Here is a 25,573-nt window from a genome sequence, read left to right as displayed (position 1 = left end):
TTTTAAATGCGTCAGGTATTGTTAAAAAACTATATACCGATGGAATTGAAGTTTTCGGGCATTTTTCAACATTTTAAATTATATTACATATTTTTTTAAAAGCCCATAAAATTTCGATGAAACTCAGAAATAATTTTGAATATTTCATATTTTTTTGAAAAAATATGTTGAAAATGCTCGAAAATTTCGATTCCATCAGTAATTCTGTTAAAAAAGATTGAAAATCCATGAATTTTAGCTAAAAAATGCTCCAAATCGTCGAAGTATGCAGTAAAACATCATTTTCCCATATTTTTTTATTTTCTCAATGTGTCAGGTATTTTTAAAAAGTATATACTGATGGAATTGAAATTTTCGATCAATTTTCAACATTTTAAAGTACATTACATATTCTTCAAAAAACCCATAAAATTTCGATGAAATTCAGAAATAATTTTGAATATTTCACATATTTTTTTAAAAATACCTGAAGCATTGAAAAAAACGAAAAATATGGTTCAAAGATGTTTTACTGCATATTTCGACGACTTGAAGCATTTAGAACACTTTTCAGACAAACATGATTTTCTAGCTATTATTCATGGATTTTCAAACATTTTTATCAGAATTACTGCTGGAATTGAATTTTATGCTGAAAGTAACTTAAATATAACATTTTAGTATAGTATTGTGTCAATACATATTTCTAGAGTGAAAATCCATGTATTTTAGCAAAAAAGTAAGGTTTCTTTGAAAAGTGTTCTAAATGCTCCAAATCTTCGAAAAATGCAGTAAAAACATCATTTTACCATATTTTTCGATTTTTTTCAAAGCTTCAGGAATTTTTAGAAAGTAAGCGAAATACTCAAAATTATTTCTGAATTTCATCGAAATTTTATGCGCTTTTTGAAAAATATGTAATACTTTAAAAATGTTCAAAAAAGTTCGAAAATTTCAACTCCATCAGTATATATTTTTTATAAATACCTGAAGCATTGAAAAAATCGAAAAATTTGGTAAAACGATGTTTTACTGCATATTTCGACGATTGGGAGCGTTTAGAACACTTTCAGACAAACCTGATTTTTTAGGTAAAATTCATGGATTTTCAAACTTTTATATCAGAATTACTGCTCGAATTGAATTTTATGCTAACAGTAACTTAAATATGACATTTTAGTGTAGTATTGTGTCAATGTATATTTCAAGTGTGAAAATCCATATATTTTAGCTAAAATGCAAGGTTTGCTTGGAAAGTGTTCTAAATGCTCCAAATCGTCGAAATATGCAGTAAAACATCATTTTACCATGTTTTTCAATTTTTCAAATGCTTCTGTTATTTTTAAAAAATATATGAAATATTCAAAATTATTTCTGAATTTCATCGAAATTTTATGGGCTTTTTGAAAAATATGTAATATATATTAAAATATTGAAAATGCTCATGAAATAATTCCATCAGTAATTCTGATAAAAAAAGTTTGAAAATCTATGAATTTTAGCTAAAAAATCAGGTTTGTAATAAAAGTGTTCTAAATGCTCCAAATCGTCGAAATATGCAGTAAAACATCATTTTACCATATTTTTCGATTTTTTCAATGCTTCAGGTATTTTTAAAAAATATATACTGATGGAATTGAAATTTTCGAGCAATTTTCAACATTTTAAAGTATATTACATATTGTTCAAAAAAAACAAATAAAATTTCGATGAAATTCAGAAATAATTTTGAATATTTCATATATTTTTTAAAAATACCTGAAGCATTGAAAAAAACGAAAAATATGGTAAAATGATGTTTTACTGCATATTTCGACGATTTGGAGCATTTAGAACACTTTTCAGACAAACCTGATTTTTTAGCTAAAATTCATGGATTTTCAAACTTTTTTATCAGAATTACTGCTGGAATTGAATTTTATACTGAAATACTGTAACTTAAATATTCGTAACATTTTAGTAAACCTAGTATTGTGTCAATACATATTTCAAGGAACTGTGAAAATCCATGTATTTATTGTGTCAATACATATTTAAAGTGTTAAAATCCATCCATTTTTTTTAAAAATACCAGAAGCCTTGAAAAAATCGAAAAAAATATTATAAAATGATGTTTTACTGCATATTTCCACGATTTGGAGCATTTAGAACACTTTTCAGACAAACCTGATTCTTTAGCTATACATCATGGATTTTCAAGCTATTTTATCAGAATTACTGATGGAATGGAATTTTATGCTGAAAGTAACTTAAATATGACATTTAAGTGTAGTATTGTGTCAATACATATTTCAAGGGTGAAAATCCATGTTTTTTAGCTAAAAAGTAAAGTTTGTTTGAAAAGTGTTCTAATTCCCCCAAATCGTCGAAATATGCAGTAAAACATCATTTTACCATATTTTTTTATTTTTTCAATACTTCAGGTATTTTTAAGAAATATTCAAAATGATTTCTGAATTTCATCAAAATTTTATTGGCTGTTTGAAAAATATGTCATATACTTTCAAATGTTGAAAATGCTCGAAAATTTCAATTCCATCAGTAATTCTGATAAAAAAGTTTGAAAATCCATGAATTTTAGCAAAAAATCAGATTTTTATGAAAAGAGTTCCAAATGCTACAAATCGTCGAAATATGCAGTAAAACATCATTTTACCATATTTTTCTATTTTTCAATGCTTCAGGTATTTTTGAAAAATGTATACTGATGGAATTGAAATTTTCGAGCATTTTTCAACATTTCAAAGTATATTACATATTTTTCAAAAGGCCCATAAAATTTCGATGAAACTTAGAAATAATTTTGAATATTTCATATATTTCTTAAAAATTTCTGAAGCACTGAAAAAATCGAAAAATATTTTAAAATGATGTTTTAATGCATATTTTGACGATTTGGAGCATTTAGAACACTTTTCAGACAAACCTTATTTTTTAGCTAAAATTCTTTGATTTTCAAACTTTTTCATCAGAATTACTGATGGAATTGAAATTTTCAAGCATTTTCAAAATTTTAAAGTATATTACATATTTTTCAAAAAGCCCTCAAATTTCGATGAAATTCAGAAATAATTTTGAATATTTCATATATTTTTTTTAAAACTACCTGAAGCATTGAAAAAATCGAAAAATATGGCATATTTCGACGATTTGGAGCATTTAGAACACTTTTCATACAAAACCTGATTTTTTTAGCTAAAATTCATAGATTTCAAGCTTTTTTATCAGAATTATTGATGGAATTGAATTTTATGCTGAAAGTAACTTAAATATGACATTTTAGTGTAGTATTGCGTCAATACATATTTCAAGGGTGAAAATCCATGTTTTTTAGCTAAAAAGTAAAGTTTGTTTGAAAAGTGTTCTAAATGCTTCAAATAGTCGAAATATGCAGTAAAACATAATTTTTCAATATTTTTCGATTTTTTCAATACTTCAGGTATTTTTAAGAAATATATGAAATTTTCAAAATTATTTCTGAATTTCATCGAAATTTTATGGGCTTTTAGAAAAATATGTAATATACTATAAAATGTTGAAAAATGCTCGAAAATTTAAATTCCATCAGTATATATTTTTTTAAAAATATCTGAATCATTGAAAAAAAATCGAAAAATATATTAAAATGATGTTTTACTGCATATTTCAACGATTTGGAGCATTTAGAACACTTTTCAGACAAACCTGATTTTTTAGCTAAAATTCATTGATTTTCAAACTTTTTTATCAGAATTACTGATAGAATTGAATTTTATGCTGAAAGTAACTTAAATATGACATTTTAGAGTAGTATTGTGTCAATTCATATTTCAAGGGTGAAAATCCATGTATTTTAGCTAAAAAGTAAAGTTTGTTTGAAAAGTGTTCTAAATGCTCCAAATAGTCGAAATATGCAGTAAAACATCATTTTACCATATTTTTCGATTTTTTCAGTACTTCAGGTATTTTTACAAAATATATGAATTATTCAAAATTATTTCTGAATTTCATCGAAATTTTATTGGCTTTTTGAAAAATATGTCATATACTTTCAAATGTTGAAAATGCTCGAAAATTTCAATTCCATCAGTAATTCTCATAAAATAGTTTGAAAATCCATGAATTTAAGCATAAAATCAGATTTTTATGAAAAGTGCTCTAAATGCTCCAAATCGTCGAAATATGCAGTAAAATATTTTACCACATTTTTCGATTTTTCAATGCTTCAGGTACTTTTGAAAAATGTGTACTGATGGAATTGAAATTTTCGAGGATTTTCAACATTTTAAAGTATATTACATATTTTTCAAAAAGCCCATAAAATTTCGATGAAATTCAGAAATAATTTTCAATATTTCATAAATTTTTTTAAAAATACCAGAAGCCTTGAAAAAATCGAAAAAAATATTGTAAAATGATGTTTTACTGCATATTTCCACGATTTGGAGCATTTAGAACACTTTTCAGACAAACCTGATTCTTTAGCTATACATCATGGATTTTCAAGCTATTTTATCAGAATTACTGATGGAATGGAATTTTATGCTGAAAGTAACTTAAATATGACATTTAAGTGTAGTATTGTGTCAATACATATTTCAAGGGTGAAAATCCATGTTTTTTAGCTAAAAAGTAAAGTTTGTTTGAAAAGTGTTCTAATTGCACCAAATCGTCGAAATATGCAGTAAAACATCATTTTACCATATTTTTTTATTTTTTCAATACTTCAGGTATTTTTAAGAAATATTCAAAATGATTTCTGAATTTCATCAAAATTTTATTGGCTGTTTGAAAAATATGTCATATACTTTCAAATGTTGAAAATGCTCGAAAATTTCAATTCCATCAGTAATTCTGATAAAAAAGTTTGAAAATCCATGAATTTTAGCAAAAAATCAGATTTTTATGAAAAGAGTTCCAAATGCTACAAATCGTCGAAATATGCAGTAAAACATCATTTTACCATATTTTTCTATTTTTCAATGCTTCAGGTATTTTTGAAAAATGTATACTGATGGAATTGAAATTTTCGAGCATTTTTCAACATTTTCAAAAGGCCCATAAAATTTCGATGAAACTTAGAAATAATTTTGAATATTTCATATATTTCTTAAAAATTTCTGAAGCACTGAAAAAATCGAAAAATATTTTAAAATGATGTTTTCCTGCATATTTCGACAATTTGGAGCATTTAGAACACTTTTCAGGCAAACCTGACTTTCTAGCTATAATTCATGGATTTTCAAACTTTTTTATCAAAATTACAGCTGGAATTTAATTTTATGCTGAAAGTAACTTAAATATGACATTTTAGAGTAGTATTGTGTCAATTCATATTTCAATAGTGAAAATCCATGAATTTTAGCTAAAAAATCAGGTTTGTCTGAAGTGTTCTAAATGCTGAAAATCGTCGAAATATGCAGCAAAACATAATTTTACCATTTTAATCGATTTTTTTTTCAATGCTTCAGATTTTTTAAAATATATACGAAATATTCAAAATTATTTATGAATTTCATCGAAATTTTAAGGGCTTTTTGAAAAATATATAATATACTTTAAAATGTTGAAAATACTAGAAAATTTCAATTCCATCAGTATTTCTGTTAAAAAAGTTTGAAAACCCGTGAGTTTTAGCTAAAAATTCAGGTTAATCTGAAAAGTGAACTAAACGATCCAAATCGTTGAAATATGCAGTAAAACATCATTTTTACCATATTTTTTTTTCGATTTTTTCAATGCTTCAGGTATTTTTAAAAAATATATATTGATGGAATTGAAATTTTTAAGCAATTTCCAACATTTTAAAATATAATACATATTTTTCAAAAAACCCATAAAATTTCGATGAAATTCAAAAATAATTTTGAATATTTCATATATTTTTCTAAAAATGCCTGAAGCATTGAAAAAAAATCGAAAAATATGGTAAAATGATGTTTTACTGCATATTTCGACGATTTGGAGCATTTAGAACACTTTTCAGGAAAACCTGACTTTCTATCTATAATTCATGGATTTTCAAACTTTTTTATCAGAATTACAGCTGGAATTGAATTTTATGCTGAAAGTAACTTAAATATGACATTTTAGAGTAGTTTTGTGTCAATACATATTTCAAGAGTGAAAATCCATGAATTTTAGCTAAAAAATCAGGTTTGTCTGAAGTGTTCTAAATGCTGCAAATCGTCGAAATATGCAGCAAAACATAATTTTACCATTTTTTTCGATTTTTTTTCAATGCTTCAGCATTTTTAAAATATATACGAAATATTCAAAATTATTTATGAATTTCATCGAAATTTTATGGGCTTTTTGAAAAATATGTAATATACTCGAAAATTTCAATTCCATCAGTAATTCTGTTAAAAAAGTTCGAAAATCCATGAGTTTTAGCTAAAAAATCAGGTTAATCTGAAAAGTGTACTAAACGCTCCAAATCGTCGAAATATGCAGTAAAACATCATTTTACCATATTTTTCGATTTTTTCAATGCTTCAGGTATTTTTAAAAAATATACGAAATATTAAAAATTATTTCTGAATTTCTTCGAAATTTTATGGGCTTTTTGAAAAATATGAATATAATTTAAAATGTTGAAAATGTTCGAGAATTTCAATTCCATCAGTAATTCTGATGAAAAAGTTTGAAAATCCATGAATTTAAGCTAAAAAATCAGGTTTGTCTGAAAAGTGTTCCAATTGCTGCAAATCGTCGAAATATGCAGTGAAAGATTATTTTACCATATTTTTCGATTTTTTCAATGCTTCAGGTATTTTTAAAAAATATACGAAATATTAAAAATTTTTTCTGAATTTCATCGAAATTTTATGGGCTTTTTGAACAATATGAATACAATTTAAATGTTGAAAATGTTCGAGAATTTCAATTCCATCAGTAATTCTGATAAAAAAGTTGGAAAATCCATGAATTTTAGCTAAAAAATCAGATTTGTCTGAAAAGTGTTCCAATTGCTCCAAATCGTCGAAATATGCAGTAAAAGATTATTTTACCATATTTTTCGATTTTTTTCAATGCTTCAGGTATTTTTAAAACATATACGAAATATTAAAAATTATTTCTGAATTTCATCGAAATTTTATGGGCTTTTTGAAAAATATGGATATACTTTAAAATGTTGAAAATGCTGGAGAATTTCAATTCCATCAGTAGTTCTGATAAAAAAGTTTGAAAATCCATGAATTTTAGCTAAAAAAGCAGGTTTGTCTGAAAAGTGTTCTAAACGCTCTAAATCGTCGAAATATGCAGTAAAACATCATTTTACCATATTTTTCGATTTTTTCAGTGCTTCAGTTATTTTTAAAAAATATATACTGATGCAATTGAAATTTTCGAACATTTTTCAACATTTTAAAGTATATTACATATTTTTCAAAAAGCCCACAAAATTTCGATGAAATTCAGAAATAATTTTGAATATTTCGTATGTTATTTTTTAAATATCTGAAGCGTTGAAAACATCGAAAAATATGGTAAAATGATGTTTTACTGCATATTTCGATGATTTGGAGCATTTAGAACACTTTTCAAACAAACCTTACTGTTAGCTAAAATACATGGATTTTCATGCTTGAAATATGTATTGACACAGTACTACACTAAAATGTCATATTCAAGTTACTTTCAGCATAAAATTCAATTCCAGCAGTAATTCTGATAAAAAAGTTGGAAAATCCATGAATTTTAGCTAGAAAATCAAGTTCGTCAGAAAAGTGTTCTAAATGCTCCAAATCGTCGAAATATGCAGTAAAACATCATTTACCATATTTTTCGTTTTTTCAAAGCTTCAAGTGTTTTTTAAAAATATATGAAATATTCAAAATTATTTCCGAATTTCATCGAATTTTTTTTGTTTTTTTGAAAAATTTGTAATATACTTTAAAATGTTGAATATTGCTCGAAAATTTCAATTCTATCATTATATGTTTTTTAAAAATAACTGAAGCATTGAAAAAATCGAAAAATATGGTAAAATGATGTTTTACTGCACATTACGACGATTTAGAGCATTTAGAACACTTTTCAGACAAACCTGAATTTTTAGCTAAAATTCATGGATTTCCAACTTTTTCATTAAAATTACTGATGGAATTGAATTTTTTGAGCATTTTCAACATTTTAAAGTATATGACATATTTTTCAAAAAGCTCATAAAATTTCGATGAATTTCAGAAATAATTTTGAATATTTCATGCATTTTTTCACAATACCTGAAGCATTGAAAAAATCGAAAAATATGGTAAAATGATATTTTACTGTATATTTCGACGATTTGGAGCATTTAGAACACTTTTCAAACGAACCTTACTTTTTAGCTAAGATACATGAATTTTCACTCTTGAAATATGTATTGACACAATACTACACTAAAATGTCATATTTAAGAAACTTTTAGCATAAAATTCAATTCCACCAGTAATTTGACAAAAAAGTTTGAAAATCCACGAGTTTTAGATAAATAATCAGGTTTGTCTGAAAAGTGTTCTAAATGGTCCAAATCGTCATTTTACCATATTTTTCGATTTTTTTCAATGCTTCAGATATTTTTAAAAAATATACGAAATATTCAAAATTATTTCCAAATTTCATCGAAATTTTATGGGCTTTTTGAAAAATATGTAATATACTTTAAAATGTTGTAAATGCTCGAAAACTTCAATTCGATCAGTAATTCTGATAAAAAAGTTTGAAAATTCACGAATTTTAGCTAAAAAATCAGGTTAGTCTGAAAAGTGTTCTAAACGCTCCATATCGTCGAAATATGCAGTAAAACATCATTTTACCATATTTTTCGATTTTTGTCAATGTTTCTGTTATTTTTAAAAAATATATGAAATATTCAAAATTATTTCTGAATTTTATCGAAATTTTAAGGGCTTTTTGAGAAATGTGTAATATACTTTAAAATGTTGAGAATGCTCGAAAATTTCAATTCCATCAGTAATTCTGATAAAAAAGTTTGAAAATCCATGAATTTTAGCTAAAAAAAATCATGTTTGTCTGAAAAGTGTTCTAAATGCTCCAAATCGTCGAAATATGCAGTAAAACATCATTTTACCATATTTTTCGATTTTTTCAATGCTTTAGGTATTATTAAAAGAATATATACTGATGGAATTGAAATTTTCAAGCATTTTTCAATATTTTAAAGTATATTACATATTTTTCTAAAAGTCAATAAAATTTCGATGAATTTCAAGGAAATTTTATGGGGTTTTTGAAAAATATGTAGTATACTTTAAAATGTTGAAAAATCCTCGAAATTTTCAATTCCATCAGTATGTATTTTTTAGAAATAACTGAAGCATTGAAAAAATCGAAAAATATATTTCGACGATTTAGAGCATTCAGAACACTTTTCAGACAAACCTGATTTTTTAGCTAAAATTCATGGATTTTCAAACTTTTTTATCAGAATTTCTGATGGAATTGAATTTTATGCTGAAAGTAACTTAAATATGTCATTTTAGTGTACTATTGTGTCTCTACATATTTCTAATGTGAAAATCCATATATTTTAGCTAAAAAGTAAGGTTTGTTTTAAAAGTTCTCTAAAGGCTAAAAATCGTCGAAACATCATTTTACCATATTTTTCATTTTTTTCAATGCTTCAGTTATTTTTAAAAAACATGTATTGATCAAATTGAAATTTTTGAGCAATTTTCAACATTTTTAAATATAATATATATTTTTCAAAAAAAAACATAAAATTTCGATGAAATTCAGGAATAATTTTGAATGTTTCATATATTTTTTTAAAAATGCCTGAAGCATTGAAAAAAATCGAAAAATATGGTAAAATGATGTTTTACTGTATATTTCGACGATTTGTTTTATGTATTTTTTCAAAATGCCTGAAGCATTGAAAAAAATCGAAAAATATGGTAAAATGATGTTTTACTGTATATTTCGACGATTTGGAGCATTTAGAACACTTTTCAGACAAACCTGATTTTTTAGCTAAAATTCATGGATTTTCAAACTTTTTTATCAGAATTACTGCTGAAATTGAATTTTATGCTGAAAGTAACTTAAATATGTTATTTTAGTGTAGTATTGTGTCAATATATATATCAAGTGTGAAAATCCATGTATTTTAGCTAAAAAGTAAGGTTTGTTTGAGAAATATGCAGAAAAACATCATTTTACCACATTTTTCGAATTTTTCAATGCTTCAGGTATTTTTTAAATAATATATGAAATATTCAAAATTATTTCCGAATTTCATCGAAATGTCATATTTAAGTTTCTTTCAGCATAAAATTCAATTTCAGCAGTAATTCTGATAAAAAAGTTTGAAAATCCATGAATTTTAGCTAAAAAATCAGGTTTGTCTGAAAAGTGTTCTAAATGCTCCAAATCGTCGAAATATACAGTAAAACATCATTTTACCATATTTTTCGATTTTTTTCAATGCTTCAGGAATTTTTAAAAAAATATATGAAACATTCAAAATTATTCCTGAATTTCATCGAAATTTTATGTTTTTTTTGAAAAATATATATTATATTTAAAAATGTTGAAAATTGCTCAAAAATTTCAATTTGATCAATGCATGTTTTTTAAAAATAACTGAAGCATTGAAAAAATCGAAATATGTGGTAGAATGATGTTTTACTGCATATTTCGACGATTAGAAGCATTTAGAACAGTTTTCAAAGAAACCTTACTTTTTAGCTAAAATACATTGATTTTCTGACTTGAAATATGTATTGACACAATACTACACTAAAATGTCATATTTAAGTTACTTTCAGCATAAAATCCAGCAGTAATTCTGATAAAAAAGTTTGAAAATCCATGAATTATAACTAGAAAGTCAGGTTTGCCTGAAGTGTTCTAAATGCTCCAAATCGTCGAAATATGCAGTAAACATCATTTTACCATATTTTTCGTTTTTTTCAATGCTTCAGGTATTTTTTAAAAAAATATGAAATATTCAAAATTATTTCTGAGTTTCATCGAAATTTGATGGGCTTTTAAAAAAATATATAATGTACTTTAAAATGTTGAAAAATGCTCGAAAATTTCAATTCCATCAGTATATAGTTTTTTAACAATACCTGAAGCATTGAAAAAATCGAAAAGGCGACTAGGGTGAGTCAAGAGGCTGCTGTAATGCTGAAACCAACTCGGCTCGGTTTCGGCGTTCAACAGGGCTGTGAAGCAGCTGCCCACGCAGCACGAGTGTATATCAAAAGCATGTCCGATGAAAAAGCCTTGGTCAAATTGGACTTTGCCAATGCTTTCAACTCAGTCAGAAGAGATGTTGCTCTTCAAGCAGTTTATAGAAACTTCCCTTCCCTTTATCCCTTCATAGAATCGTGTTATAGTGTGACTTCCAAACTATTGTTTGGGGACCATGAAATTGACTCATGTGAGGGTGTGCAACAGGGGGACCCTCTCGCCTCCTTTCTGTTCTGTTTGGTCATCAAAGAAGTCACAGAAGCACTCTCCAGTGAGCTCAATATCTGGTTCCTGGATGATGGTACCCTAGCTGGCACAACAGAACCTCTCCTATAGGACATCAGTAAAATTAAAGACATGGGAAAAAGCCTGGTCCTTTCTTTAAACCCCACCAAATGTGAAATAGTTTCTACCAATCGACAGATGATCCAGAATATTAGCACAGTTTTACCAGGAGCATGAGCCATTGATCCAGCCAATAGCACTCTCCTTGTTGCTCCTCTTGGGTCCAGTGCCTTGATCTGATCCTAGAAAAAAAAGTCTCAGACCTCCGGACGATGGAAAGCAGGATGAAAGACATTGACACACACGATGCCTTCTACCTACTCACCAGGTGCCTGTCAATCCCAAAACTTGCCAACTTTCTGAGATGCTCCCCAACCTTCAGCAGTCCAAAACTCAAGGAATATGACTCTCCCCTTAAGACCATGCTAGAGAGTGTATTGAATCTTTCCCTTGAAGATGGACAGTGGTTGCAAGCCTCACTTCCGGTCAGGCTTGGGGGGCTAGGGGTATGTAGAGCCTCCCAGATTGCTCTACCAGCTTTACTATCCTCTTCCATAGCATCAAACGAGTTGATAAGACAAATTCTTCCTGATAACTTCAGTGACTCAGCAGGAATACAGGACCCTAGCTATGCCAGTGCCATCACTGAATGGGAGACTCTTGCTGCTCCAGCACCAAACCCTAGTGCAGCACTGGCTCACAGTCAAGCTGGCATGGCCTGATCGCTGAAAAGGTGCTTGCCAACATGCTCAGGGCAGCAACATCAGATAGGGAGACTGCCCGTCTCCAGGCTGTGAGCGCACATCACTCTGGGGACTTCCTCCAAACAGTTCCCATATCGACAATGGGAACGCGACTCGAACCTAAAACCCTCTGTATTGCAGTGGCTCTGCGCCTTGCTGCCCCAGTTCACACAGAATATACGTGTATTTGCGGCAAACCGCAAGCAGACCAATACAGTCTACATGGTCTTAACTGTTCCAAAACCAAGGGCTGACATGCAAGATACAATGAGGTCAACGATATCATAAAGAGAACCCTTGCTACAGCTGGATGCCCAGCGGAGAGGGAGCCCTAATCACTAGCAGCCAACAATACCCACAACCCAGCAAACTACCCCGAATCGCCATCTATTCTTGGAAGAATGGCAAGCTCTTAGCATGGGACTATACCTGTGTGTCCACACTGGCTGACACCTATATCCATCACAGTGTGGGGCGACAGGGAGGAGCTGCTGACCACAGGGAGGAGTACAAGATCAACAAGTACAGGGACATAAGCCAACAGTATCAATTTGTCCCAGTGGGATCAGAGACCTTGGGATCATGGGGAAAAAAGGCCACACGTTTCCTTAAAGAATTGGGTTCCAGAATTGTGGACACCACCAGGGACCCAAGGGCAGCCACTTTCATATTCCAGCGCCTCAGCATAACCATCCAGAGGGGAAATGCTTGCTGCATACTTGGCTCACGTCCAGCCTCGGAGGAGCTGGAGGAAATTCATGATCTTTAATGCACTGTGCCATTATATTCATGTTTATGTTTTTCTGTAAATGAATTCTGTTTATTAATAAATGTTCACATAGAATATAAAAAATAGGGGATATATATATATATATATATATATATATATATATATATATATATATATATATATATATATATATATATATATATATATATATATATATATATATAGGGAGGTACCACGTCTAGAACTTTACTGGGGACCATCAATATTATGAGAAGATAAAGATTTATTAGTTACGTTTCTTGGGTAATTCAAATCATTACCTATTTCATTAATTTTGGATATTTCCTCATCTATGAACTCTGGACTACAAATACGAAAAGCTCTCAAAAAACATAGTTATTGAGGGGGGGTAAGGAGGGCAAAGAGGAAGGAGTGAGGGAGGGAAAGAGGGAAGGGGGAAGGAGGGAGGGAGGGAAGGGGAGACGGAGGGAGGGAGGGAGGGAGGGAGGCAAGCGGGGAAGGAGTGAGGGAGCGAGGAAGGGAAGGGGAAGGAGGGAGGGAGGGAGGCAAGCGGGAAAGGAGTGATGGAGGGAGGGAGGGAGGGAGGGAGAGAGGGAGGGAGGGAAGAGGGGAAGGAGGGAGGGAGGCAAGAGGGGAAGGAGGTAGGGAGGGAGGCAAGGGGAGAAAGAGTGAGTGAGGGAGGGAGGGAGGGAGGGAGGGATGGAGGGAAGGGGGAAGGAGGGAGGGATGGAGGGAAGGGGGAAGGAGGGAGGGAGAGAAGTTATGCGGGAAGGAGGGAGAAAGGGAGGGAGGGAAGGGGGGAATGATGTAGGGAGGGAGGCAAGGGGGAATTGGAGAGGGAGGGAGGCAATTAAGGAAGGAGGTAGAAAGAGAGGGAGTAAGGGAAGGGGGGAAGGAGGGAGGGAGGGAGGCAAAGAGGAAGGAATGAGGGAGGGAGGGACGGAAAGGGGAAGGAGGGAGGGAGGAATGCAAGAGAGGAAGGAGTGAGGCAAGGGGGGAAGGAAAGAGGGAGGGAGGGAGGGAGGAAATGGGGAAGGAGGTAGGGAGGGAGACAAGGGGGGAAGAGGGAGGGAGGGAGGCAAGAGAGAAAGGAGTGAGTGAGGGAGGGAGGGAGGCAAGTGGGGAAGTAGTGAGGGAGGGAGGGAGAGAAGGGGGAAAGGAGGGAGGGAGGGAGGCCAGGGGGGAAGGATTGAGGGAGAGAGGGAGGGAAGGCGGGAAGGAGCTAGGGAGGGAGGCAAGGGGAGGTGTTAGGGAGGGAGGGAGGGAGGGAGGGAGGGAAGGAGGGAGGGAGAGAGGCAATCAGGGAAGGAGGGAGAGGGATGGAGGGAAGAGGAGAAGGAGGGAGGGAGGGAGGCAAGGGGAGAAGGATTGAGGGAGGGAGGGAGGGAAGGGGGGATGGAGGGAGGGAGAGAGGCAACGGGGGAAGGAGTAAGGGAGGGAGGGAGGGAAGGGGGAAAGTAGGAAGGGAGGGAGGCAAGAGGAGGAGTGTGGGAGGGATTGAGGGACGGACGGAATGGGAGAGGCAAGGGGGGAAGGAGGGAGAGAAGGATGGAGGGAAGGGGAAAGGAGGGAGGGAGGGAAGCAAGGGGAGAAAGAGTGAGTGACGAAGGGAGGGGAGGGGGGAAGAAAAGAGGGAGAGAGGCTATGGGGGAAGGAGGGAGAAAGGGACGTAGGGAAGGGGAGAAAAAGGTAGGGAGGGAGGCAAGGGGGGAAGGGGGAGGGAGGGAGGCAAGGAAGGAAGGAGGGAGGGAGGGAGGGAGGAAGGGAAGGGGGAAGGAGGGAGGGAGGAAGGCAAGAGGGGAAGGAGTGAGGCAAGGGGGGAAGGAAAGAGGGAGAGAGGGAAGGAGGAAAGGGGGGAAGGAGGTAGGGAGGGAGACAACGGGGGAAAGAGGGAGGGAGGGAGGCAAGTGAAGAAGGAGTGAGTGAGGGAGGGAGGGAGGCAAGCGGGGAAGGAGCGAGGGAGGGAGGGAGAGAAGGAGGAAAGGAGAGAGGGAGAGAGGCAAGAGGGGAAGGAGGGAGGGAGGGAGAGAGGGAATGTAGGAAGGACAGAGAGAGGGAGGCAATTGGGAAAGGTGGGAGGGATGGAGGAAAGGGGGGAAGGAGTGAGGCAAGAGGAGAAGGAGTGAGGCAAGGGGGGAATAAGGGAGGGAGGGAGGTAAGGGGGAAGGAGGGAGGGAAGGAATCAAGGGGGTAAGGAGGGAGGGAGGGAGGGAGGGAGGGACGGGGGGAAAGAGGGAGAGAGGTAGGCAATGGCGGAAGGAGGGAGGGAGGGAGACAAGGTGGGAAGAGGGAGGGAACGAGGCAAAGGGGAAAGGAGGGTGTGGAGAAATTTTCTCCAGGAGGGGGTATCAGCCCCCTTCAGCCCCTTCATCCCCTTTCAGCCCTGAGGGGCCCAGCCCTCTCAGAAGGGGCAAGCGTCTTGTTTACTGCTACAGTGAGTAATTGATCACAGATGCCGTACGAGTATGCGATGTGGTCAAGTGACCGCTGCTCCTTGCAGTCCTGTGTTGCAAAGCGTAGCTTAATAAAAGACAGTTCATCTCTTACTTTAGCAGGACAATTAAGGAAAATCCTGCTCCCACTTTATTACCATGGTAAAGATAGTGGACATTGTTGTCTATGTTTAAGACAGCAAGAATCAAACATTCTGCTTGGCTTCATCGAGAAAGTGGCAAGGAAGCAAAAGTACTATGTCAGCTTTTTCTTTGTGCTAGGGGAGTGATGGCATGGGGCGCTGTGGCGTCTTCAGATTACTTTTGACTCTACTGAGAGTGACACTGACGCCAGGATAACCAACAAAGAACGATCTGTGCGTTAGTGTGAACAAAGTATCTCATAAAACACAATAAACACTTAAGAGAAGTGTGATCAGCTTCTTTAGTGATAAGACTGAACAATAAAGACAAATCTTGTGGAACATAGTGTACCAGTGTGCGTATTCCTAGACTATGGAAGACGTGGACATCCAAGGACACTTCAGCTTCTATCAAGTCACCGATATCTGTTGAAGGTGTGAAGAACACCATAGCTCACGCTACAAGAGCAAGGTAGGTTACGAATTTCTTGTAGTACGGGGGACTGCGCAGTTCTTGAGTCGCAAGGAGTTTGTAATCAACCTATAGTCGGCAGTAAGGTGCAGACTTTTGAGTCCAAACAAGTACGTAGTTTGTCAGCCATCAGTGAATGAAATATGCTGACATAACACCCCCTAGGGGTAATTTATAATCTTACAAATTATAAATCTTTACAGCCCGTTGAGAGATGACTTCGACAGCTTCTCAAGACCTCGTCTGCAGGGGCGGCTGTGCACGCGATGAGTTGTCTTTCTAAGTTAAGTACAAACTCTTTAAACTTAACTGGTAATGCCATTTCTCAACATAACTGGTCGTGCTCAAACCGGATAAAGGCCACACTGTGGTCCAGATATGTTGTACTACAGTGTACAAATAACCTATGAGCCAAGGTCCTTCGAAAAACGCTGTAAAACTAGTGTTTTACAATTTAAATCAGTATAAATGAGTCCCTCCAGACTCAATCACAGAGAATGGGCAGCCAAAAGAAAACGGGCGCTCACCCAGCGTTCACCCAAAGAAAACGGGAGCTGAGTGACTCACCCAACAAGAAAACGGGGGATGGCACCCGGCATCTACTGCTCCACCTCTCAGAAGTGCTGACTTAGACAACAACAACCCAAGTGATGTTCGGTTTGTCTGAGTGTATATACACATAGTGTTTATAATGTTTATAGACAGAAATTAGGAGACAAGATTGTGTTAAAGTTTGTTTCTTATAGATCTACCTGTTATATTAAAGGAACTTCTATATAAAGTGTAAGCTTTCAAATATATATTAACAGTGACATTTATATATGTGTAAGTAATATTCACGTGTGATTTACAGTTATACAGTGGCATTTATAGTGTATAGTGAATGAAGTGTATAACATCGTTACTTACGATTAATCATCGTGGTCAGGCTGACACAGCAAACTGAAGCCATAAACACCAGCCACATGTACTGTGTACCCTTCATGGTCATTGACCCTGAGGTTAAGCTTAGTAGGTCAGTTGTGTCTGACTGATTATTGCTGACTTAAGCATAACAAAAACTCAGCTGTTTATAGCAGTACAGTTTTTTTTAAACACTCTAAGTGTTGTGCTAGAATTTTCAGTATACCATTAAAATGGCTTGTTTGAAAACTCAGTTTCAGTCTTTACAGACTAAGATTACACAATTAGAAAATCTAATTTCAGTCTGTATAGGATTAACTCAAGATACAAACATAGATTTTGATGATCTTGAGGTCAAATTTGAATTATTTACACAACGTCTGGAAATAATTGATTCAGACTATACACATTATGAAAATAAATTTCTTGAAAATAAATTTCATCTGAGGATGAAATTAAAAATGTTTTGGATACTTTTAGTAATCAACAATTAAGGTGGACCGGAGTACAGGCTATCTGCCGCAAAACTCTGTAACAGAGACCTACTATAACTAGTGGCCAAACACCTGTTACACCTGTAACAACAAGTGTCCTATTACCAAGCTTACCTACATTGTCATTACCTATTTTCCTAGGTCATAATTATGAAGAATTCATTAGTGGTTTTCAATCCATAGTAAATTCAAGAACTGACATAGATGAGATTGCTAAGTTTAATTATCTTAAATGTCTTGTGAATGGAGAACCCTATTAACTGATTAAGTCATTTCCGGTGGTTAAAGGCAATTATCAAATAGCCTTACGTGTCTTAGCAGACAATTACTTTGATGATGACAAGGCTAGAGTTAGACATGCAGTCTTAATATCAAGCTTGAAGCCACCCAAACATTGTTTTTCAGACTTACAGGCATTTAGAATCACATTAGACAATAGTCTCAGATCTCTAGGTGCTAAATATGACCTAAGGCAATGTGATTGGTTTATCAGTGGTATTGTACAAGATAAGTTGTCACCACAAACTATTGAACGATTAAATATTATGTTCAATAAACGCTATTTCACTTGTGAGGAAATTAGCAATGGTTTACAAACAATAGTTTCATGCATACAAGCAACGAGACAAGATGAAAAATCCACAAATCCAGTGGATAACAAACCTTCAACTCAGTATAAAAAGAGTACACCTACTCTCACTAAACCACAGAATGGGAAATCCCATATAGGCATTTGTCAAGCTGTGAATACAACAGACAGTAAACAAACTGTCATTCATAAACGTACTCCAAAATGTGTACTTTGTGATGGAACACATTGGGCACAGTATTGTATTCAATACACATCAATGGAGGCACGTAAACAACGTGTTCATCAGCTGAAAAGGTGCATCAAGTGTTTAGGTGAACACAAGGGAGGTAAATGCTCACTGAAGAAGTGTTTTAAATGCAGGGGCGGCTGTGCGGGCGATGAGCTGTCTTTCTAAGTTACGTACAAACTCTTTAAACTTAGCTGATAATGCCATTTCTCAACAGAGGGAGAGAGGGAGGGAAGTTGGAAGGAGGGAGGGGAAGGGGGAAGGGAGGAAGGAGGGAGGGAGGGAGGGAGGGAAAGGGGAAAGGAGGGAGGGAGGGAGGGAAGGAGGGAAGGAGGTAGGGAGGCAAGGGGGAAGGAGGGAGGCAAGGGGGAAGGAGGGAGGGAGGGAAGGAGGGAAAGGGGAAGGAGGGAGTGGAAGGAGACAAGGGGGGAAGGAGGGAGGGAGGGATGCAAGGGAGGAAGGAGTGAGAGAGGGAGGGAGGCAAGGGAGGAAGGTGGGAGGGATGGAGGCAAGGGGAAAAGGAGTGAGGCAAAGGGGGAGGGAGTGAGGCAAGGGGGGAATAAGGGAGGGAGGGAGGTAAGGGGGAAGGAATGAGGGAGGGAGGGAGGGAGGGAAGGGGGAAGGAGGGAGGGAAGGCGGCAAGGGTGTAAGGAGGGAGGGAAGGGAGGAAGGAGGGAGTTAGGGAGGGAGGGAGGGAAGGGGGAAGGAGGGAGGGAGGCGGGGGACGGAAGGAGGGAGGGAGGGAGGGAAGGGAGGAAGGAGGAAGAGCTGTCAACACATAGAAAGTAGATAACTGTCAACCTCGGCTCGTATTATCGTCATTTAATTATGTTGTTGTGTATACAGGGATGCTGACTACATGGTTTATGTCCTTCATGGTGTAACTTGCTCTGGACCATTTTGGCCATTATTTGCCAGAAATACTCTACATAAACATATGTTGTCTGCATGCGCAACTAAATGTCACTCATCCCCGTACAAACGTTGTATCATGTGGAAATAAATCTTTGATTTCATCGGATCTAATTTTTCATTGAAGATTAATTGATGAAGAATTTTTCTATCTCTCGCTTGACGATTTATTGATGAAAGGTCCATTTATCTTTGTTGATTACTGGTTCATTGATGAAAGATCTATTTATGGATATCACTGTTAAAGTTGTATACAGTTACAAGGTTAAATAAATACACTGTATACATTTTGAAGTTTAATTTAAAATTTTTACAAAGTACCAAAGTGTCTGGGGAAGCTCCTGGATGTCATCGTCCATCAACTCACCCTAGGCGAGGGTCAGGCGTTGACCGGAACTTGAGGCAGCTGCACTGCACAATGGAGCTGCAGCTTCTCGTCTCCCAGATACAAGACCAGACTAACACTCATCATCTTGTGGGCAGATGTTGAGATGTACGGAGATGATGAAGTATGTGCAGATGCTGGCATGTGTGCGCGTGTGTGATCCTTCGTGGAAAGATGTGACTTAATGGCAGTAGTGAAGGCATCAACTTGTTGAAATTATCTCCTCAGTGATGAAGAGTACGCATAATAAAATAAATACCTAAGATATGATTGTGGATATTGTCAACAACTTGGGTAGAGCAATTTTTAACTGACAGAATTGGTGACGTCACTGTTCAATAACAGTGCTCTGGAGGTCATCACAGTAATAGCACTTAACGAAGAAAATAGCTGGCTTGGTTTGGGAGCTTTAGCTCACCTCTAAGCAAGAATACACCTCATTATTTAAGCGGAGTGAGGGACGTTGTGTCGTCCAGTGTGGAAGTGATTATTTCTATGCGTGTGAGATCCAAGGCGACAGGTCCAGACCAGGGATGCTGGGGCTGTTGCAAGGAACTCTTTCATTCCTGAAAAAGAAGACAAAATATTAGATTCATTTAGAGACTCATTCTAATATTTAGAAATTATACAAAGTAGATTAAAGTTTTTTTTTTTACCCTGAAATTACAAACAAATAGGGCTTTATACAGAAAAATTAACAAAATAGAAGTTTCAGTAGGCTAAACATTGTTTTCAAGCATTTTTGTAATTACTTCAGAATCTTGACCACATTTTTTTCACTACTAGATACTTAGTAAAAATTTAGTTGGTGATATTGTTTATTATGAAGGCAGGTCCAAAGCTAGTAGTAAACAAGTGACTGAGTAACATACACAAAATATTAATGATATACACACAAAATAACTTACAGGCCACGGGGACGTCTGAAGGCGAGGGGCTGGACGTAGCCTACCATGTCTCCAGCCTCACACAGGATGCGGGCCCAGGATATCATCCGGATTGAATCGAGTTGAGCTGTAAGTGTGATAAGTGTGAGCTGTAAGTATGAGCTGTAAGTGTGAGCTGTAAGTGTGATCAGTGTGAGCTGTATGATAAGTGTGAGCCGTAAGTGTGGTAAGTGTGAGGTGTAGGTGTGATAAGTGTGAGCTGTAAGTGTGATAAGTGTGAGCTGAGTCATAATCTTATCGGCATAAACCTTGGCAACTGCTACCGACAAATTGATTTAAAAAATCACATGAGCAAATAGGTCATACACAAATAACCCGCACATAAAAGACAGAAGCTTACGACGACGTTTCGGTCCGACTTGGACCATTGACAAAGTCACACTAACAGAGGAGGAGCAGGACGGCTATATATAGGCAGGAAGAGGTGGAGGTAGTAGTAGTGGTAGTAGTAGTAGTAGTAGTAGTACAAGTAGCACAAGTAGTACTACTACTACTACTACTACTACCACTACTACTACCTCCACCTCTTCCTGCCTATATATAGCCGTCCTGCTCCTCCTCTGTTAGTGTGACTTTGTCAATGGTCCAAGTCGGACCGAAACGTCGTCGTAAGCTTCTGTCTTTTATGTGCGGGTTATTTGTGTATCGTTCCAGTCACGGTATTGTGCCTTTTTGTTATTTATAAATAGGTCATATTAGAAAACGTTTCGGTCCTGGGACCTAAATAAATATCTAATAAATATGTCTTTGTGTTTGCTCACGTGTCTTTTTAAACAATAACCTTATTAAAATAGTCGTAGTTCTGAGTTACTAAAATATACTACATGTGGAAAATTTAGATAATTTTCCTGGGATTTGTGTGTAACAATTGACGGGGATAATAATGTTCATCTGATATTGTGTAGGTGTTTATCTTCCGTGACTTTTAAAAGATGTTCTGTGACATGAAAGCTAATATTCTCTATTATTTCCTTATATTCTTCAAGAAGCTGAATAAGTAAAATGAAAATATTGTATTGTAGAAGAAATTAATATTTCAATAATGAAAATGTAGTTCACACTGGAAGTGTTATAAAATTAATTGAAAAGATGTACAAAACGTAGGAGAGCAGCGAAAATGGAGTAGTAGACCGGGAGTTTGCGGAAAATTAATCTCATTTAATATTAACCGAGGAAATAGTATCGGTAAACAGTGTCCTGTATAACAAATGAATTTAACGTATATCTGGAAGGTTTCAGATACAAAGTGAAACTATTAAAATAAGAATGATACAAATGAAAAATGTGAACTGTTTGCGCGCTCTCTAGAATTGAAGCAAGATGCCCTCCATCGAGCAACTTTACCAACAGCTTAAGGAAGAATTGAGGTTGGCGAATATGGAAATTCGGTGACTGACCGAGGAAAACAAGAAGATTCGTAGCAGTCCTCCTGTTTTGAGTCCTCAGGTCAAGAAGGGAAACTGGTCAGTGGCTGGACAGCAGGGAAAGAAGTTGACGATCAAGAAGATGAATGGAAAGGTAGAAACGATGAAGAAGAAAGAGACTGCCGTGGAAACTGTTGTGGAAACATCCAATACATTCTCAGTGCTACCCGACGAATGTGAGTCGACTACTGGGAACGAGACGACGAAAGACATTAAGGAAGGTAAGAATATTGTTGTTGTTGGGGATAGCCAAGTTAGGTATATGGATAGGGCGTTCTGCTTGAAGGACAGGAGTAGGAGACAGAGAGTTTGCTTTCCTGGGGCTGGGATGGAGGATATTGTTAGCCGTCTGGATGACATCATGAAAGGTAATGGGAGCAATCCTATTATCTGTCTCAGTGCCGGAGGCAACGATGTTGGCAGACGTAGGAGTGAGGACCTGATTAGGAGGTATAGGTCAGCAATAGAAATAATTAGAAGTAAGGGTGGGAACCCTCTCATATGTGGTATTTTGCCAAGGAGGGGAGTTGGAAATGAATGGTTGTCCAGGGCAATTGGTGTCAATTGCTGGCTGGACAAATACTGTAAGGAAAATGCAGTAACATTCATTGACAACTGGGACCTCTTCTATGGCAGAAATGACATGTTTGCTAGGGATGGGGTTCACTTATCTAGGTGTGGGGTGGGAGCACTGGCAACTGCAGTGGAGGGAGCAGTTAGGACTTTAAACTAGGAATAGTTAGTGGTATGGGTTTTGGCAGGAAAGCAGTGAAGTCCAAGTCTAGTAATATTACGAGTTCTAGGGGAACTAGTAATAATAAGAACGAGATAGATATTGAAAAGCCAGGGACCTTGGGTGATAAGGACAGTAATAGGTTTAGTAGAAAAATAGAAATGAGCAGGAAGGGTAAAGAGAAAGGAGAGGCTTTCAATGTTTATTATGCTAATTGCCGTAGTGCTAGGAATAAGATGGACGAGTTGAGATTAGTTGCTAGTGTAGGTAACATTGATGTATTTGCCTTAACTGAGACGTGGTTTAATTCAAAAAGTCGGGACATGCCTGCGGAATGTCATATTCAGGGTTTTAAATTGTTCCAAGAAGATAGAAGTATTGGGAGGGGGGGTGGGGTGGCATTGTATGTCCGAGATCGCTTGAACTGTTGCATAAAAACGGGTATTAAGTCTGAAGTAACACATACAGAGTCTGTTTGGATAGAATTTTCAGAGGGGCATGAAAAACTGATTTTAGGAGTGATATACCGTCCCCCAAACTTAGATAGGGACCAAGGGAAACTACTATGGGAGGAAATTGTTAAGGCCACAAGGCACGATAATGTAGTAATTCTAGGAGACTTTAACTTTAGTCATGTTGATTGGAATTTCTTGACTGGGAATTTAGAATCATACGACTTCTTAGAAGTATTTCAGGATTGTTTTTTGAAGCAGTTTGTGACAGAACCTACAAGGGGAAATAACCTGCTTGACTTAGTAATGGCAAACAATGAATCCCTTGTTAATAATTTAGAAATTTCAGAGGAACTGGGTGCTAGCGACCACAAATCAATTACATTTAGCATTGAATGGAAGTACGTTAGTAGCGATAACTCAGTAACAGTCCCAGATTTTCGCTTAGCAGATTACGATGGGCTTAGAGAACACTTATCATCTGTTGACTGGGGTAACGAAGAGATCTATCAATATGACAGTTTTCTGAACACTATACATGCTGCTCAAAGAGCGTTTATCCCATATAAAGAAATTAGATCAAATAGAAATGACCCAAAATGGATGAATAATAGGCTCAAATATCTACTAGGGCATAAGAAAGGAATTTATAGGCGTATCAAAAGAGGTGAGGCTGGAGAATCTACACTGACCACCACATGTATCATCAAATGTAATGTAATGTACGACTCACAGTGTGAATTACATCTCGCTACAGGTGTGTCTATTTATTGTCCAATAGTATTTTACCAGCCTTAGGGAGGCGTTTGAATATATCGTCAAGTTCACAATAATTTTTCCTTTATATATTAAGTCCACAATCAAAATTAATACGTATATGTTCACATAATTTAGGGTCAGATATATTAGTTTAGGGAGCTGAGAGGGTGGGCAGCGAAGGTGGGACAGTGTTGATAAAGCCTCACCTGTCTCCGAGGTACAACTAGTATCCGTAGGTGAAATCTGTTTTAGATGTACCAGAGTTTTCCACAGTTACATGTGTGAAATGTTAAATCAGGACCACCTGTGAAATTCACCCACATTTGCTCAAACTACAACCCGACTAACTTGTAGCATTGAGCTGGCCAGATTTTTAGATCATGTCTGAATCAGCAGTCTTATGGACATATTCCAAATAAGTTTTTTTTTTCACATTTGTATAGTATTTTTAAAGTTTATTGGCTAGAAAGTCTGATTTTAAATGGCAGTTCATTTGGATATGGAGGTGCGTATTAGTTTGACTTCCGATTTGCAAGTTTACCATCGTATTAGTTGGAATACTAACTCCAAGTCTATCAACGTATTAATTCGACTAATAATCTGCAAGCCTAACAGCTGGTCTGGAAATAAACATACCTTTAGTGAATGAAGTGGGCATATCTGCCAAATCGTAGAAGAATCTGTCTCCCCGCTTCAGCCGGCTAAACTGGTCACCAACGATGCATCTGTGGTGAAAAACCCATCTAGTCAAACATTTATGTTTTTGAACGAGAAAATGTATGCCGGGCCAATAAAGTTTCTCTGTGAAAATGAGGTTTGTCACATGAGGTACCTAAAAAAAAAATACTAAATTAATGAAAAAAAAAATCGCAAAGAAAGTGGCTGATATATGGTTATTTACTAATTGATGACACATGTCATGAAATAAAACTAGTCTTCTATTTTTTTTTTTTCATCATCTGCTCTACCTTCAGGGAACATTGTTTTCCTGCTAAAGAACCTCTCATTTTCATTTTGGCCTTCCCAATACTCTAATGCATTTTATTTCCTCCCCTTCTATCCTCTTAATTGTATTTCATTGCATCTTCCTTCTCCTACCCATCCCCTGGCGTTTTCTGTTTGTCTCTTACCCTAGCGTTCTCTGTATTTTTCTTTACCTGCCCATTTCCCTAGTGTTCCCTAATCTCTCTGTTCTCAACTTAATTCCTTCTTTCAGTCAATTATTTCCTTTATGTGTCGGGCATATCTCCCTTCCTCATTTGCTCTTCATTTATCACTCCTGGTCTTGCTTCATACCTGAAAGTGGGTCCAAGAAGAGCGCCAGGTGCCGGCCTCTCAGAGATGCCAGCCACGAAGGGGTCGATGTCGTCCACTACAGCGTAGAGCCGACTGAAAGTTTGCACCACCTGTCAAGGAAGTAGCGATCAGACCTTCTTAGTCACTTAGTAGTTGCTCCAGTAGGAGTATGGTAGTTAGAGCTTGTGTGTTATGTCTTTGGTGTTGAGTTTACGTTCAGGTTGGCAGGTAATAGTATGACTTAATGGACAACGTTAAGTGGCTGACGTGTTCTTTTATCGACCTTTGAGTGTAGCATGCAGGACAAATTGTAATTATATTGATGATTGTTTAAATGGTAATAAGAAGGCTTTAGTTTAGATGGCGTGGCTCAAAAACACCATTAACATTTTTATTTTTTGTACAAAGCAACAGGCACATTATTTTTAAAGTAATAATTTCCATGAAAATATAGAGAC

At 35.7% G+C, this 25,573-nt stretch overlaps 1 protein-coding gene across 2 annotated transcripts in view; it reads right to left on the bottom strand.

Moving 5' to 3' along the window:
* Nucleotides 1-19,402: 19,402 nt before the first annotated feature.
* Nucleotides 19,403-25,573, bottom strand: part of LOC128693647 (peroxidase) — a 70,805-nt gene continuing 64,634 nt past the window's right edge. For both annotated transcript variants that reach the window (XM_070091242.1, XM_070091241.1), the window contains 4 exons: nucleotides 25,116-25,225; nucleotides 24,456-24,544; nucleotides 20,413-20,518; nucleotides 19,403-20,070 (listed from right to left, as the gene is read on the bottom strand). In XM_070091242.1, coding sequence (XP_069947343.1) covers nucleotides 19,998-20,070; nucleotides 20,413-20,518; nucleotides 24,456-24,544; nucleotides 25,116-25,225 — 378 coding nt within the window. In that variant the 3' untranslated portion in view covers nucleotides 19,403-19,997. The remainder of the gene's footprint in view (nucleotides 20,071-20,412; nucleotides 20,519-24,455; nucleotides 24,545-25,115; nucleotides 25,226-25,573) is intronic.

Source organism: Cherax quadricarinatus, chromosome 34, assembly GCF_038502225.1.
Source record: "Cherax quadricarinatus isolate ZL_2023a chromosome 34, ASM3850222v1, whole genome shotgun sequence".
In the NCBI taxonomy this organism is placed as follows: Eukaryota; Metazoa; Arthropoda; class Malacostraca; order Decapoda; family Parastacidae; genus Cherax; species Cherax quadricarinatus.
Note: the sequence above shows the minus strand (reverse complement) of the source record. Positions and strands in the feature narration are given on the sequence as shown.